Below are 19,170 nucleotides of genomic sequence, written 5' to 3' on the forward strand. Positions count from 1 at the left end.
CCCTCTCTCTCCCTCTCTCTCAGTGCGGGGGTGCAGTCGGACTCACTTGGCGGTGACACTGGGGGACTGGAGTGACCCCCTGGACCCTGATGCGGAGGCTCAGGTTCTGTATCGACACCTGCTGCTGGCAAAGGACCTGCTTAGGTCTGCTTGTGACTCTCCGTGCCCTGCGTGTGACTCCTGTGTACCCCGAGTGTGACTACCTGCATGTGACTCCCTGCTCTGTGTGTTCTGGTCACTGTGGACGACCCTTGACCTCTCCTTTCTTCCTGCGCAGAAATAAGTCCCTGCTGGGCATAGAGGGCGGAGTCCCAAGGAAGCCAGAGGTCACAGGTCACTGCGAGAAGCCATTTGAGGGTATGACGACATAACCCTAGGTTCCCTGTATGTTGCTGCCCCTTGGCACAGTGCGGGTTTGCCTTCGGGCAGTATTACCTCTCTCTATCTTTCTCACAGGGGCTCTGGTGTCATCCTCCGAGAGACGTCTGTTGTCGGTCATTGAGGATCTAGAGAGGGCTCACCAAGCCTTCGAGAGGAGGGAGCGGGAGGAGGCGCCCAATCACAGCCACTGCGCCTAGAACCAGCCAATCTGAGGCAGCCTGCCCCCTCTCCCAGAATGCTCTCTGATGATGGGGGAACAGGACCGCCATGTGTTACTCAGATTTTGTATTTTTTGAAGAGTTCTGGGGCCAATGCAAGATGATGTAACTGTGTTACCCCCCCATCCCCAAATAAAAACCATGCTGAGGGGTCCCCAGCCTGGTTTTGTTTTGCTTCTCTTTGTCTCCTGTGTCCCTCCACACTCTTACACTATTCCTGCACAACTCAGTACTCTTACACTGCTCCCCCCCAATACTCAGCGCTCTTACACTGCTCCCCACAATTCTTAGCACTCTAACACTGCTCCCCCAATACTCAGCGCTCTTACACTGCACCCCCAATACTCAACACTCTTACACTGCTCCCCCAATACTCAACGCTCTTACAATGCTCTCCCCAATACTCGGCGCTCTTACACTGCTCCCCCCCAATACTCAGTGCTCTTACACTGCTCCCCCAATACTCAGCGCTCTTACACTGCTCCCCCAATACTCAGTGCTCTTACACTGCTCCCCCAATACTCAACACTCTTACACTGCTCCCCAATACTTGGTGCTCTTACACTGCTCCCCCAATACTCAGCACTCATACTGCTCCCCCAATACTCGGCGCTCTTACACTGCTCCCCCAATACTCAGGACTCTTACACTGCTCCCCCAATACTCAGTGCTCTTACACTGCTCCCCCAATACTCAGTGCTCTTACACTGCTCCCCCAATATTCAGCGCTCTTACACTGCTCCCCCAATACTCAACACTCTTACACTGCTCCCCCAATACTCGGCGCTCTTACACTGCTCCCCCAATACTCAGCACTCTTATACTGCTCCCCCAATACTCGGCGCTCTTACACTGCTCCCCCAATACTCAGGACTCTTACACTGCTCCCCCAATACTCAGTGCTCTTACACTGCTCCCCCAATACTCAGTGCTCTTAAACTGCTCCCCCAATACTCGGCGCTCTTACACTGCTCCCCCAATATTCAGCGCTCTTACACTGCTCCCCCAATACTCAGTGCTCTTACACTGCTCCCCCAATACTCGGCGCTCTTACACTGCTCCTGCAATACTCAGTGCTCTTGTACTTATCCCCCAATACTCGGCGCTCTTAGACTGCTCCCCCAATACACTGATCCCCAAGCATATTCAGCACTCCTTTACTGCTCCTCCTGTCTGCAGTGCTCGTACACTCCTCCCCACACAGTGCTCGTACACTCCTCCCCACGCACACAGTGCTCGTACACTGCTCCCCACGCACACACAGTGCTCCTACACTACTCCCCACACACACAGGGCTCGTACACTGCTCCCCACACACACAGGGCTCGTACACTGCTCCCCATACACGCAGCGCTCCCACACTGCTCCCCACACACACAGGGCTCGTACACTGCTCCCCACACACACAGTGCTCGTACACTGCTCCCCATACACGCAGCGCTCCCACACTACTCCCCACGCACACACAGTGCTCCTACACTGCTCCCCATACACGCAGCGCTCGTACACTACTCCCCATACACACAGTGCTCCTACACTGCTCCCCACACACACGCAGGGCTCGTACACTGCTCCCCATACACACAGTGCTCGTACACTGCTCCCCATACACACAGTGCTCCTACACTGCTCCCCACACACGCAGGGCTCGTACACTGCTCCCCATACACGCAGTGCTCCTACACTGCTCCCCATACACACAGTGCTCCTACACTACTCCCCACACACACAGTGCTCGTACACTGCTCCCCACACACACAGTGCTCGTACACTGCTCCCCATACACGCAGCGCTCCCACACTGCTCCCCACACACACAGGGCTCGTACACTGCTCCCCATACACACAGTGCTCGTACACTGCTCCCCATACACACAGTGCTCCTACACTGCTCCCCACACACACAGGGCTCGTACACTGCTCCCCATACACACAGTGCTCGTACACTGCTCCCCATACACACAGTGCTCCTACACTGCTCCCCACACACACGCAGGGCTCCTACACTGCTCCCCACGCACACGCAGGGCTCCTACACTGCTCCCCACACACACACAGTGCTCGTACACTGCTCCCCACACACACAGTGCTCGTACACTGCTCCCCACACACACAGTGCTCCCACACTACTCCCCCCACACACACAGGGCTCCTACACTGCTCCCCACGCACACACAGGGCTCCTACACTGCTCCCCACGCACACACAGGGCTCCTACACTGCTCCCCACGCACACGCAGGGCTCCTACACTGCTCCCCACACACGCAGCGCTCCCACACTACTCCCCACACACACACAGGGCTCCTACACTGCTCCCCACACACACACAGTGCTCGTACACTGCTCCCCACGCACACGCAGCGCTCCCACACTACTCCCCACACACACACAGGGCTCCTACACTGCTCCCCACGCACACGCAGGGCTCCTACACTGCTCCCCACACACACACAGTGCTCGTACACTGCTCCCCATACACGCAGCGCTCCCACACTACTCCCCACGCACACGCAGTGCTCATACACTGCTCCCCATACACACAGTGCTCGTACACTCCTCCCCACACACACAGTGCTCGTACACTGCTCCCCATACACGCAGCGCTCCCACACTACTCCCCACGCACACACAGTGCTCCTACACTGCTCCCCACACACGCAGGGCTCGTACACTGCTCCCCATACACGCAGCGCTCGTACACTACTCCCCATACACACAGTGCTCCTACACTGCTCCCCACACACACGCAGGGCTCGTACACTGCTCCCCATACACACAGTGCTCCTACACTGCTCCCCATACACACAGTGCTCCTACACTGCTCCCCACACACGCAGGGCTCGTACACTGCTCCCCATACACGCAGCGCTCGTACACTACTCCCCATACACACAGTGCTCCTACACTGCTCCCCACACACACGCAGGGCTCGTACACTGCTCCCCATACACACAGTGCTCGTACACTCCTCCCCACACACACAGTGCTCCTACACTACTCCCCACACACACAGTGCTCGTACACTGCTCCCCACGCACACGCAGCGCTCCCACACTGCTCCCCACACACACAGGGCTCCTACACTACTCCCCACACACACAGTGCTCCCACACTACTCCCCACGCACACACAGTGCTCCTACACTGCTCCCCACACACGCAGGGCTCGTACACTGCTCCCCATACACGCAGCGCTCGTACACTACTCCCCATACACACAGTGCTCCTACACTGCTCCCCACACACACGCAGGGCTCGTACACTGCTCCCCATACACACAGTGCTCGTACACTGCTCCCCATACACACAGTGCTCCTACACTGCTCCCCACACACGCAGGGCTCGTACACTGCTCCCCATACACGCAGCGCTCGTACACTGCTCCCCATACACACAGTGCTCCTACACTACTCCCCATACACACAGTGCTCCTACACTGCTCCCCACACACACACAGTGCTCCTACACTACTCCCCACACACACAGTGCTCGTACACTGCTCCCCACGCACACGCAGCGCTCCCACACTGCTCCCCACACACACAGGGCTCCTACACTGCTCCCCACACACACAGTGCTCCCACACTACTCCCCACACACACAGGGCTCGTACACTGCTCCCCATACACACAGTGCTCCTACACTGCTCCCCACACACACGCAGGGCTCCTACACTGCTCCCCACGCACACGCAGGGCTCCTACACTGCTCCCCACACACACACAGTGCTCGTACACTGCTCCCCACACACACAGTGCTCGTACACTGCTCCCCATACACACAGTGCTCGTACACTACTCCCCACACACACAGTGCTCCCACACTACTCCCCACACACACAGTGCTCGTACACTGCTCCCCATACACACAGTGCTCCCACACTACTCCCCACACACACACAGGGCTCCTACACTGCTCCCCACGCACACACAGGGCTCCTACACTGCTCCCCACGCACACACAGGGCTCCTACACTGCTCCCCACGCACACACAGGGCTCCTACACTGCTCCCCACGCACACACAGGGCTCCTACACTGCTCCCCACGCACACACAGGGCTCCTACACTGCTCCCCACGCACACACAGGGCTCCTACACTGCTCCCCACGCACACACAGGGCTCCTACACTGCTCCCCACGCACACACAGGGCTCCTACACTACTCCCCACGCACACACAGGGCTCCTACACTGCTCCCCACACACACACAGTGCTCGTACACTGCTCCCCACGCACACGCAGCGCTCCCACACTACTCCCCACACACACACAGGGCTCCTACACTGCTCCCCACGCACACGCAGGGCTCCTACACTGCTCCCCACACACGCAGCGCTCCCACACTACTCCCCACGCACACGCAGTGCTCCTACACTGCTCCCCACACACACACAGGGCTCCTACACTACTCTCCACGCACACGCAGTGCTCCTACACTGCTCCCCATACACACAGTGCTCGTACACTGCTCCCCATACACGCAGTGCTCGTACACTGCTCCCCATACACACAGTGCTCCTACACTGCTCCCCATACACACAGTGCTCGTACACTGCTCCCCACACACACACAGTGCTCCTACACTCCTCCCCACACACACAGTGCTCGTACACTGCTCCCCACACACACAGTGCTCGTACACTGCTCCCCACACACACAGTGCTCGTACACTGCTCCCCACGCACACGCAGCGCTCCTACACTGCTCCCCACACACACAGTGCTCGTACACTCCTCCCCACACACACAGTGCTCGTACACTCCTCCCCACACACACAGTGCTCGTACACTGCTCCCCACACACACAGTGCTCGTACACTGCTCCCCATACACGCAGCGCTCCCACACTACTCCCCACACACACACAGTGCTCGTACACTGCTCCCCACGCACACGCAGGGCTCCTACACTGCTCTCCACGCACACGCAGGGCTCCTACACTGCTCCCCACGCACACGCAGGGCTCCTACACTGCTCCCCACCACACGCAGCGCTTACACTGCTCCCCACCACACGCAGCGCTCCCACCCTACTCCCCACGCACACGCAGTGCTCCTACACTGCTCCCCACCACACGCAGCGCTTACACTGCTCCCCACCACACGCAGCGCTTACACTGCTCCCCACCACACGCAGCGCTTACACTGCTCCCCACCACACGCAGCGCTTACACTGCTCCCCACCACACGCAGCGCTTACACTGCTCCCCACCACACGCAGCGCTTACACTGCTCCCCACCACACGCAGCGCTTACACTGCTCCCCACCACACGCAGCGCTTACACTGCTCCCCACCACACGCAGCGCTTACACTGCTCCCCACCACACGCAGCGCTTACACTGCTCCCCACCACACGCAGCGCTTACACTGCTCCCCACCACACGCATCGCTTACACTGCTCCCCACCACACGCAGCGCTTACACTGCTCCCCACCACACGCAGCGCTTACACTGCTCCCCACCACACGCAGCGCTTACACTGCTCCCCACCACACGCAGCGCTTACATTGCTCCCCACCACACGCAGCGCTTACACTGCTCCCCACCACACGCAGCACTTACACTGCTCCCCACCACACGCAGCACTTACACTGCTCCCCACACACACAGGGCTCCTACACTACTCCCCACACACCTGTAGGCCTCCTACACTGCTCCCCACACACACAGGGCTCCTACACTGCTCCCCACACACACAGGGCTCCTACACTGCTCCCCACACACACACAGTGCTCCTACACTGCTCCCCACACACACAGGGCTCCTACACTACTCCCCACACACCTGTAGGCCTCCTACACTGCTCCCCTCCACATGCAGCACTTACACTGCTCCCCCCACACACAGGGCTCCTACACTGCTCCCCTCCACATGCAGCACTTACACTGCTCCCCCCACACACAGGGCTCCTACACTGTTCCCCTCCACATGCAGCACTTACACTGCTCCCCCCACACACACAGGGCTCCTACACTGCTCCCCACCACACACAGTGCTCCTACACTGCTCCCCACCACACGCAGCACTTACACTGCTCCCCCACACACAGTGCTCCTACACTGCTCCCCACCACACGCAGCACTTAAACTGCTCCCCACCACACACAGCGCTTACACTGCTCCCCACCACACGCAGCACTTACACTGCTCCCCACCACACACAGCGCTTACACTGCTCCCCCACACACAGTGCTCCTACACTGCTCCCCACCACACGCAGCGCTTACACTGCTCCCCACCACACACAGCGCTTACACTGCTCCCCACCACACACAGCGCTTACACTGCTCCCCCACACACAGTGATCCTACACTGCTCCCCCACACACAGTGCTCCTACACTGCTCCCCACCACACGCAGCACTTACACTGCTCCCCACCACACGCAGCGCTTACACTGCTCCCCACCACACGCAGCGCTTACACTGCTCCCCACCACACGCAGCGCTTACACTGCTCCCCACCACACGCAGCACTTACACTGCTCCCCACCACACGCAGCGCTTACACTGCTCCCCACCACACGCAGCGCTTACACTGCTCCCCACCACACGCAGCGCTTACACTGCTCCCCACCACACGCAGCGCTTACACTGCTCCCCACCACACGCAGCACTTACACTGCTCCCCACCACACGCAGCACTTACACTGCTCCCCACCACACGCAGCGCTTACACTGCTCCTCACCACACGCAGCGCTTACACTGCTCCCCACCACACGCAGCGCTTACACTGCTCCCCACCACACACAGTGCTCCTACACTGCTCCCCACACACACAGGGCTCCTACACTACTCCCCACACACCTGTAGGCCTCCTACACTGCTCCCCACACACACAGGGCTCCTACACTACTCCCCACACACCTGTAGGCCTCCTACACTGCTCCCCACACACACAGGGCTCCTACACTGCTCCCCACACACACAGGGCTCCTACACTGCTCCCCACACACACACAGTGCTCCTACACTGCTCCCCACACACACAGGGCTCCTACACTACTCCCCACACACCTGTAGGCCTCCTACACTGCTCCCCACACACACAGGGCTCCTACACTACTCCCCACACACCTGTAGGCCTCCTACACTGCTCCCCACACACACAGGGCTCCTACACTGCTCCCCACACACACAGGGCTCCTACACTGCTCCCCACACACACACAGTGCTCCTACACTGCTCCCCACACACACAGGGCTCCTACACTACTCCCCACACACCTGTAGGCCTCCTACACTGCTCCCCTCCACATGCAGCACTTACACTGCTCCCCCCACACACACAGGGCTCCTACACTGCTCCCCACCACACACAGTGCTCCTACACTGCTCCCCACCACACGCAGCACTTACACTGCTCCCCCACACACAGTGCTCCTACACTGCTCCCCACCACACGCAGCACTTACACTGCTCCCCACCACACGCAGCACTTACACTGCTCCCCACCACACACAGCGCTTACACTGCTCCCCCACACACAGTGATCCTACACTGCTCCCCACCACACACAGCGCTTACACTGCTCCCCACCACACACAGCGCTTACACTGCTCCCCCACACACAGTGATCCTACACTGCTCCCCCACACACAGTGCTCCTACACTGCTCCCCACCACACGCAGCACTTACACTGCTCCCCACCACACGCAGCACTTACACTGCTCCCCCACACACAGCGCTTACACTGCTCCCCACCACACGCAGCGCTTACACTGCTCCCCACCACACGCAGCGCTTACACTGCTCCCCACCACACGCAGCGCTTACACTGCTCCCCACCACACGCAGCACTTACACTACTCCCCACCACACGCAGCGCTTACACTGCTCCCCACCACACGCAGCGCTTACACTGCTCCCCACCACACGCAGCGCTTACACTGCTCCCCACCACACACAGCGCTTACACTGCTCCCCACCACACGCAGCTCTTACACTGCTCCCCACCACACGCAGCGCTTACACTGCTCCCCACCACACGCAGCGCTTACACTGCTCCCCACCACACGCAGCGCTTACACTGCTCCCCACCACACGCAGCGCTTACACTGCTCCCCACCACACGCAGCGCTTACACTGCTCCCCACCACACGCAGCGCTTACACTGCTCCCCACCACACGCAGCGCTTACACTGCTCCCCACCACACGCAGCGCTTACACTGCTCCCCACCACACGCAGCGCTTACACTGCTCCCCACCACACGCAGCGCTTACACTGCTCCCCACCACACGCAGCGCTTACACTGCTCCCCACCACACGCAGCGCTTACACTGCTCCCCACCACACGCAGCGCTTACACTGCTCCCCACCACACGCAGCGCTTACACTGCTCCCCACCACACGCAGCGCTTACACTGCTCCCCACCACACGCAGCGCTTACACTGCTCCCCACCACACGCAGCGCTTACACTGCTCCCCACCACACGCAGCGCTTACACTGCTCCCCACCACACGCATCGCTTACACTGCTCCCCACCACACGCAGCGCTTACACTGCTCCCCACCACACGCAGCGCTTACACTGCTCCCCACCACACGCAGCACTTACACTGCTCCCCACCACACGCAGCGCTTACACTGCTCCCCACCACACGCAGCACTTACACTGCTCCCCACCACACGCAGCGCTTACACTGCTCCCCACCACACGCAGCGCTTACACTGCTCCCCACCACACGCATCGCTTACACTGCTCCCCACCACACGCATCGCTTACACTGCTCCCCACCACACGCAGCGCTTACACTGCTCCCCACCACACGCAGCACTTACACTGCTCCCCACCACACGCAGCGCTTACACTGCTCCCCACCACACGCAGCACTTACACTGCTCCCCACCACACGCAGCGCTTACACTGCTCCCCACCACACGCAGCGCTTACACTGCTCCCCACCACACGCAGCGCTTACACTGCTCCCCACCACACACAGTGATCCTACACTGCTCCCCACACACACAGTGCTCCTACACTGCTCCCCACACACACACAGTGCTCCTACACTGCTCCCCACACACACAGGGCTCCTACACTACTCCCCACACACCTGTAGGCCTCCTACACTGCTCCCCTCCACATGCAGCACTTACACTGCTCCCCCCACACACACAGGGCTCCTACACTGCTCCCCACACACACACAGTGCTCCTACACTGCTCCCCACACACACAGGGCTCCTACACTACTCCCCACACACCTGTAGGCCTCCTACACTGCTCCCCTCCACATGCAGCACTTACACTGCTCCCCCCACACACAGGGCTCCTACACTGCTCCCCACCACACGCAGCACTTACACTGCTCCCCCACACACACAGGGCTCCTACACTGCTCCCCACCACACACAGTGCTCCTACACTGCTCCCCACCACACGCAGCACTTACACTGCTCCCCCACACACAGTGCTCCTACACTGCTCCCCACCACACGCAGCACTTAAACTGCTCCCCACCACACACAGCGCTTACACTGCTCCCCACCACACGCAGCACTTACACTGCTCCCCACCACACACAGCGCTTACACTGCTCCCCACCACACGCAGCACTTACACTGCTCCCCACCACACGCAGCGCTTACACTGCTCCCCACCACACGCAGCGCTTACACTGCTCCCCACCACACGCAGCACTTACACTGCTCCCCACCACACGCAGCGCTTACACTGCTCCCCACCACACGCATCACTTACACTGCTCCCCACCACACGCAGCACTTACACTGCTCCCCACCACACGCAGCACTTACACTGCTCCCCACCACACGCAGCGCTTACACTGCTCCCCACCACACGCAGCACTTACACTGCTCCCCACCACACGCAGCACTTACACTGCTCCCCACCACACGCAGCGCTTACACTGCTCCCCACAACACGCAGCACTTACACTGCTCCCCACCACACGCAGCACTTACACTGCTCCCCACCACACGCAGCGCTTACACTGCTCCCCACCACACGCAGCGCTTACACTGCTCCCCACCACACGCAGCGCTTACACTGCTCCCCACAACACACAGCGCTTACACTGCTCCCCACCACACGCAGCACTTACACTGCTCCCCACCACACGCAGCGCTTACACTGCTCCCCACCACACGCAGCGCTTACACTGCTCCCCACCACACGCAGCGCTTACACTGCTCCCCACCACACGCAGCGCTTACACTGCTCCCCACCACACGCAGCGCTTACACTGCTCCCCACCACACACAGTGATCCTACACTGCTCCCCACACACACAGGGCTCCTACACTACTCCCCACACACCTGTAGGCCTCCTACACTGCTCCCCACACACACAGTGCTCCTACACTGCTCCCCACACACACAGGGCTCCTACACTGCTCCCCACACACACACAGTGCTCCTACACTGCTCCCCACACACAAAGGGCTCCTACACTACTCCCCACACACCTGTAGGCCTCCTACACTGCTCCCCTCCACATGCAGCACTTACACTGCTCCCCCCACACACAGGGCTCCTACACTGCTCCCCACCACACGCAGCACTTACACTGCTCCCCCACACACACAGGGCTCCTACACTGCTCCCCACCACACACAGTGCTCCTACACTGCTCCCCACCACACGCAGCACTTACACTGCTCCCCCACACACAGTGCTCCTACACTGCTCCCCACCACACGCAGCACTTAAACTGCTCCCCACCACACACAGCGCTTACACTGCTCCCCACCACACGCAGCACTTACACTGCTCCCCACCACACACAGCGCTTACACTGCTCCCCCACACACAGTGATCCTACACTGCTCCCCACCACACACAGCGCTTACACTGCTCCCCACCACACACAGCGCTTACACTGCTCCCCCACACACAGTGATCCTACACTGCTCCCCCACACACAGTGCTCCTACACTGCTCCCCACCACACGCAGCACTTACACTGCTCCCCACCACACGCAGCGCTTACACTGCTCCCCACCACACGCAGCGCTTACACTGCTCCCCACCACACGCAGCGCTTACACTGCTCCCCACCACACGCATCACTTACACTGCTCCCCACCACACGCAGCACTTACACTGCTCCCCACCACACGCAGCGCTTACACTGCTCCCCACCACACGCAGCGCTTACACTGCTCCCCACCACACGCAGCGCTTACACTGCTCCCCACCACACGCAGCACTTACACTGCTCCCCACCACACGCAGCGCTTACACTGCTCCCCACCACACGCAGCGCTTACACTGCTCCCCACCACACGCAGCGCTTACACTGCTCCCCACCACACGCAGCGCTTACACTGCTCCCCACCACACGCAGCGCTTACACTGCTCCCCACCACACGCAGCGCTTACACTGCTCCCCACCACACGCAGCGCTTACACTGCTCCCCACCACACGCAGCACTTACACTGCTCCCCACCACACGCAGCGCTTACACTGCTCCCCACCACACGCAGCGCTTACACTGCTCCCCACCACACGCAGCACTTACACTGCTCCCCACCACACGCAGCACTTACACTGCTCCCCACCACACGCAGCGCTTACACTGCTCCCCACCACACGCAGCGCTTACACTGCTCCCCACCACACGCAGCGCTTACACTGCTCCCCACCACACGCAGCGCTTACACTGCTCCCCACACACACAGGGCTCCTACACTACTCCCCACACACCTGTAGGCCTCCTACACTGCTCCCCACACACACAGTGCTCCTACACTGCTCCCCACACACACAGGGCTCCTACACTGCTCCCCACACACACACAGTGCTCCTACACTGCTCCCCACACACAAAGGGCTCCTACACTACTCCCCACACACCTGTAGGCCTCCTACACTGCTCCCCTCCACATGCAGCACTTACACTGCTCCCCCCACACACAGGGCTCCTACACTGCTCCCCACCACACGCAGCACTTACACTGCTCCCCCACACACACAGGGCTCCTACACTGCTCCCCACCACACACAGTGCTCCTACACTGCTCCCCACCACACGCAGCACTTACACTGCTCCCCCACACACAGTGCTCCTACACTGCTCCCCACCACACGCAGCACTTAAACTGCTCCCCACCACACACAGCGCTTACACTGCTCCCCACCACACGCAGCACTTACACTGCTCCCCACCACACACAGCGCTTACACTGCTCCCCCACACACAGTGATCCTACACTACTCCCCACCACACACAGCGCTTACACTGCTCCCCACCACACACAGCGCTTACACTGCTCCCCCACACACAGTGATCCTACACTGCTCCCCCACACACAGTGCTCCTACACTGCTCCCCACCACACGCAGCACTTACACTGCTCCCCACCACACGCAGCGCTTACACTGCTCCCCACCACACGCAGCGCTTACACTACTCCCCACCACACGCATCGCTTACACTGCTCCCCACCACACGCAGCGCTTACACTGCTCCCCACCACACGCAGCGCTTACACTGCTCCCCACCACACGCAGCGCTTACACTGCTCCCCACCACACGCAGCGCTTACACTGCTCCCCACCACACGCAGCGCTTACACTGCTCCCCACCACACGCAGCGCTTACACTGCTCCCCACCACACGCAGCGCTTACACTGCTCCCCACCACACGCAGCGCTTACACTGCTCCCCACCACACGCAGCGCTTACACTGCTCCCCACCACACGCAGCGCTTACACTGCTCCCCACCACACGCATCACTTACACTGCTCCCCACCACACGCAGCGCTTACACTGCTCCCCACCACACGCAGCACTTACACTGCTCCCCACCACACGCAGCGCTTACACTGCTCCCCACCACACGCAGCGCTTACACTGCTCCCCACCACACGCAGCGCTTACACTGCTCCCCACCACACGCAGCGCTTACACTGCTCCCCACCACACGCAGCGCTTACACTGCTCCCCACCACACGCAGCGCTTACACTGCTCCCCACCACACGCAGCGCTTACACTGCTCCCCACCACACGCAGCACTTACACTGCTCCCCACCACACGCAGCGCTTACACTGCTCCCCACCACACGCAGCGCTTACACTGCTCCCCACCACACGCAGCACTTACACTGCTCCCCACCACACGCAGCACTTACACTGCTCCCCACCACACGCAGCGCTTACACTGCTCCCCACCACACGCAGCGCTTACACTGCTCCCCACCACACGCAGCGCTTACACTGCTCCCCACCACACACAGTGCTCCTACACTGCTCCCCACACACACAGGGCTCCTACACTGCTCCCCACACACACAGGGCTCCTACACTGCTCCCCACACACACAGGGCTCCTACACTACTCCCCACACACCTGTAGGCCTCCTACACTGCTCCCCTCCACATGCAGCACTTACACTGCTCCCCCCACACACACAGGGCTCCTACACTGCTCCCCACCACACGCAGCACTTACACTGCTCCCCCACACACAGTGCTCCTACACTGCTCCCCACCACACGCAGCACTTACACTGCTCCCCACCACACACAGCGCTTACACTGCTCCCCCACACACAGTGCTCCTACACTGCTCCCCACCACACGCAGCACTTACACTGCTCCCCACCACACACAGCGCTTACACTGCTCCCCCACACACAGTGATCCTACACTGCTCCCCCACACACAGTGCTCCTACACTGCTCCCCACCACACGCAGCACTTACACTGCTCCCCACCACACGCAGCGCTTACACTGCTCCCCACCACACGCAGCGCTTACACTGCTCCCCACCACACGCATCGCTTACACTGCTCCCCACCACACGCAGCGCTTACACTGCTCCCCACCACACGCAGCGCTTACACTGCTCCCCACCACACGCAGCACTTACACTGCTCCCCACCACACGCAGCGCTTACACTGCTCCCCACCACACGCAGCGCTTACACTGCTCCCCACCACACGCAGCGCTTACACTGCTCCCCACCACACGCAGCACTTACACTGCTCCCCACCACACGCAGCGCTTACACTGCTCCCCACCACACGCAGCGCTTACACTGCTCCCCACCACACACAGCGCTTACCCTCGACGCTGCGCTCTTACACTGCTCCCCTCGACGCTGCGCTCTTACACTGCTCTCCCTTGACGCTGCGCTCTTACACTGCTCCCCTCGACGCAGCGCTCTTACACTGCTCCCTTTGACGCTGTGCTCTTACACTGCTCCCCTCACTCCCCTTGACGCTGCGCTCTTACACTGCTCCCCTCGACGCTGCACTCTTACACTGCTCTCCCTCGACGCTGCGCTCTTACACTGCTCTCCCTCGACGCTGCGCTCTTACACTGCTCTCCCTCGACGCTGCGCTCTTGCGCTCTTACACTGCTTTCCCTCGACGCTGCGCTCTTACACTGCTCCTCTTGACGCTGCGCTCTTACACTGCTCCCCTTGACGCTGCGCTCTTACACTGCTCCTCTTGACGCTGCGCTCTTACACTGCTCTCCCTTGACGCTGCGCTCTTACACTGCTCTCCCTGGACGCTGCGCTCTTACACTGCTCTCCCTCGACGCTGCGCTCTTACACTGCTCTCCCTCGACGCTGCGCTCTTGCGCTCTTACACTGCTTTCCCTCGACGCTGCGCTCTTACACTGCTCCTCTTGACGCTGCGCTCTTACACTGCTCCCCTTGACGCTGCGCTCTTACACTGCTCCTCTTGACGCTGCGCTCTTACACTGCTCTCCCTTGACGCTGCGCTCTTACACTGCTCTCCCTGGACGCTGCGCACTTACACTGCTCTCCCTGGACGCTGCACTCTTACACTGCTCTCCCTCGACGCTGCGCTCTTACACTGCTCCCCTCGACGCAGCGCTCTTACACTGCTCCCCTTGACGCTGCGCTCTTACACTGCTCTCCCTCGACGCTGCGTTCTTACACTGCTCTCCCTCGACGCTGCGCTCTTACACTGCTCCCCTCACTCCCCTTGACGCTGCGCTCTTACACTGCTCTCCCTCGACGCTGCGCTCTTACACTGCTCTCCCTCGACGCTGCGCTCATACACTGCTCTCCCTTGACGCTGCGCTCATACACTGCTCTCCCTTGACGCAGCGCTCTTACACTGCTCCCCTCACTCCCCTTGACGCTGCGCTCTTACACTGCTCTCCCTCGACGCTGCGCTCTTACACTGCTCTCCCTGGACGCTGCACTCTTACACTGCTCCCCTCGACGCTGCGCTCTTACACTGCTCTCCCTCGACGCTGCGCTCTTACACTGCTCTCCCTCGACGCTGCGCTCTTACACTGCTCCCCTCACTCCCCTTGACGCTGCGCTCTTACACTGCTCCCCTTGACGCTGCGCTCTTACACTGCTCCCCTCACTCCCCTTGACGCTGCGCTCTTACACTGCTCTCCCTGGACGCTGCACTCTTACACTGCTCTCCGTCGACGCTGCGCTCTTACACTGCTCTCCCTCGACGCTGCGCTCTTGCGCTCTTACACTGCCCTCCCTCAACGCTGCGCTTACACTGCTCTCCCTCGACGCTGCGCTCTTACACTGCTCTCCCTCGACGCTGCGCTCTTACACTGCTCTCCATCGACGCTGCGCTCTTACACTGCTCTCCCTCGACGCTGCGCTCTTACACTGCTCTCCATCGATGCTGCGCTCTTACACTGCTCTCCCTCGACGCTGCGCTCTTACACTGCTCTCCATCGATGCTGCGCTCTTACACTGCTCTCCATCGACGCGGCGCTCTTACACTGCTCCCCTTGACGCTGCGCTCTTACACTGCTCTCCCTCGACGCTGCGCTCTTACACTGCTCTCCCTTGACGCTACGCTCTTACACTGCTCTCCGTTGACGCTGCGCTGTTATACTGCTCTCCCTCGGCGCTGCGCTCTTACACTGCTCTCCCTCGACACTGCGCTCTTACACTGCTCTCCCTCGACGCTGCGCTCTTACACTGCTCTCCCTCGACGCTGCGCTTTTACACTGCTCTCCCTCGACGCTGCGCTCTTACACTGCTCTCCCTCGACGCTGCACTCTTACACTGCTCTCCCTCGGCGCTGCGCTCTTACACTGCTCTCCCTCGGCGCTGCGCTCTTACACTGCTCTCCCTCGACGCTGCGCTCTTACACTGCTCTCCCTCGACGCTGCGCTCTTACACTGCTCTCCCTCGGCGCTGCGCTCTTACACTGCTCTCCCTCGACGCTGCGCTCTTACACTGCTCTCCCTCAACGCTGCGCTCTTACACTGCTCTCCCTCGGCGCTGCGCTCTTGCACTTGGACGGGATGCTGTCAGCAGTTTCTCTGCATTGTTTGCTTTGTCTCTCCCGTGGGGTCTGGGTTGAACTCATTTTAAATACCCTCATTTATCACCCAGTGACCTGCAGCTTAACCACTGACTGTCCTAGAGCCCGCGGGCTAATGCGCTGCACAGTCCTAGAGGTGGCAGGCTCCGTATCCCTGATCCATGCAACGCCAGGGTGTGTATCCTGCAGCCCTGCAATCCTTGCAGTAGCTGTCATTAGCCAAGGGGTTAATCCGTGTTTCGCCAGCTTTACCGCCTGGTGAGAATGTAATTCATTTTGTAACGAACACCATCTGCCTGCACCCACCTGCAGGTGTAAGGTCCTAGAGGTACCAGGCTCTGTATCCCTGAGCTCATCCCCTGACCCACTTAGTCCTAGAGGTACCAGCTTCTGCATTAATTTGCCTAGCCCCTTTTAAACTATCTGGTCCTAGAGGTATCAAGGCCTGGAAATATGCGTCCATCCCTTTAGCTGAAGGGACACTATACCAGCCTGCCTCTCCGTGCCCTACCCCGCCGTCTCCCCCCGGCTCCAATCCCTAGTATCACCCAGCCCTGTGCGTCTCTCTCCCCTGGACTGTCCAGCTCTCGGCCTGCCTGAGCGCTCTAGCCCTAGAGGTATGACACACAGACATAGCATTCCACATGGGTTTATTCACATATGCAGTGGCATGCCGAACGCGGGCAGAACTCAATGCAGGGTTGTCGGGTGAGGGGGGGCTCCGTGCATGCTGTGGCACCCTGACCTTAATCCCTTGGCAGCGGAGGGGTTAAATCGGCCTCCACTCTGCTGCTGACTATGTGACCTCTGGGGCACATCACTTAACCCCCTCGTGTGCTCCATTTTAACCCCCCTTGTCAGCTGAGCTGTTGGGCTCGATTTCACTTGCCCGCAGTGTTATCTGCATTCTGCCTTCGTTAGAGCAACAAGGCACTTGGGAGTTGGGTTACCATTGAAGGGAAGTTCCCTCATGGTAACGTAACTCCTGAGTGGGGGCCTTGACTACAGCCCTATAAAAGCATAATTAGAAGTGTAAATCTGGTATAAAATAGTCTTATTTCTGTCAAAATACATTGGGGGGGGGGGGGGAGGGAATATACTGTTCTCTTCTCTGGTGACTATTTCCCAAGTGGAGTCCCTCTGCCAACGCAGGGAGGTGTGTTCAGACGCGCTGCTTCGTGTTTTGGAGGGAGTTGCGCATTTGAAGGAACAGTTGCTTAGTCTTGCGTCCCTTCTGATTTCTTTTGGGGGGGCACAAAATAATGGGAAAAAGAATGACGCAGAGAGACGCAGAATGTGATACATCTCGTTATAATCTATTTACACACACAGTCTCCTTTTTTTTTAACGGTGCTTTGACCACTGCTGGCTCAGTTATTCAGTGCCTTATTGCTCAAACAGCTCACTGCACATGATGTCTCACTGCTCTGAATTGCCGGCAGCTTCTGTAACACAGACTGACCCTTCCTTCCCCCCCCTCCCCCATCCACAGGGCCAAACAGGGTCCTGACCATCTCACACTGAGGTCACATAAGCAGTAGGAGAGCGGGAGCTGGTCTGGAGAGGTGCATTGAAGTGGGAGACTAGTGTAGGTGCAAGACGTGGTCTAGTTTTCTGTTCTTATGGAGAAAGCAGGGGGGGCGGGGGGGGGGGAGGGGGAGGTTGCATTGTGTCACCAAGCAGCTCATGGTGTCCCCGGTCACTTTTCTGCAGCTTTCTTGAACTGCATGGTTTAACCCCATTTGCAGTCCTATGCTCTGCTACCCCCTGGTGGCTGGTGCAAAGTGCTCTGCCCCAGAGAGAGGTGAACTCCGTTTGCTGTGTTCTAGCTGCTCTCTCTTCCAGCGACGCTCTGCAGATAAACCCCAATGCTCTTCTCCTTGCATCAACCTCCCCCCCCACCCCCCGTCCCCGAAGACCCTGCTGGGAGTGCGGTGGCCGCTCCGCGGGTCCCTCCTGCTCTCTGCGACCCTTCCTGATGTTCCGCCGCTCCTTATCGCGCAGACGTGTCCCTTCGATGCTGCGTTGCTGGAACGGAAGGAGTTGAACCTGTCCACCTCCCAGCGGCCTGGAAAAGCAAGGGTTAAGCGTCTTAAGAGCAAGGCCTCAGCAGAGTGGCAACGCTCTGCAGCTGTCATCCTCTAGCCCAGCGGCTGTCAAGGTGCCAGCTCCGGGTGGCAGGGGATGGGGGGGGGGGGTCAATAGGCCAGCGATCGCTCCTCACTGACCCCCTGCACGCCCAATTCGGCCAGGACATTGTCCAGGTAGTTGAGGTCCGGGTACCCGTGGCCGGTCAGGTTGGACCCGAACTCTGTCTTGTG

General features: G+C 59.9%; 2 protein-coding genes across 5 annotated transcripts in view; one reads left to right on the forward strand and one right to left on the reverse strand.

The window, feature by feature from the left end:
* Positions 1-757, forward strand: part of RASAL1 (RAS protein activator like 1) — a 35,312-nt gene extending 34,555 nt beyond the window's left edge. For all 4 annotated transcript variants that reach the window (XM_075568843.1, XM_075568842.1, XM_075568844.1 and 1 more), the window contains 3 exons: positions 24-144; positions 278-357; positions 457-757. In XM_075568843.1, coding sequence (XP_075424958.1) covers positions 24-144; positions 278-357; positions 457-578 — 323 coding nt within the window. In that variant the 3' untranslated portion in view covers positions 579-757. The remainder of the gene's footprint in view (positions 1-23; positions 145-277; positions 358-456) is intronic.
* Positions 758-17,482: 16,725 nt separating this feature from the next.
* DTX1 (deltex E3 ubiquitin ligase 1) overlaps positions 17,483-19,170 on the reverse strand; it is a 34,367-nt gene continuing 32,679 nt past the window's right edge. Inside the window, exon 10 of the mRNA XM_075568846.1 lies at positions 17,483-19,170. This exon is cut by the window's right edge and continues 105 nt beyond it. Within this exon, the coding sequence (XP_075424961.1) occupies positions 19,048-19,170 (123 nt within the window). The 3' untranslated portion in view covers positions 17,483-19,047.

This window comes from Ascaphus truei, chromosome 13 (assembly GCF_040206685.1).
Source record: "Ascaphus truei isolate aAscTru1 chromosome 13, aAscTru1.hap1, whole genome shotgun sequence".
NCBI classification, from domain to species: Eukaryota; Metazoa; Chordata; class Amphibia; order Anura; family Ascaphidae; genus Ascaphus; species Ascaphus truei.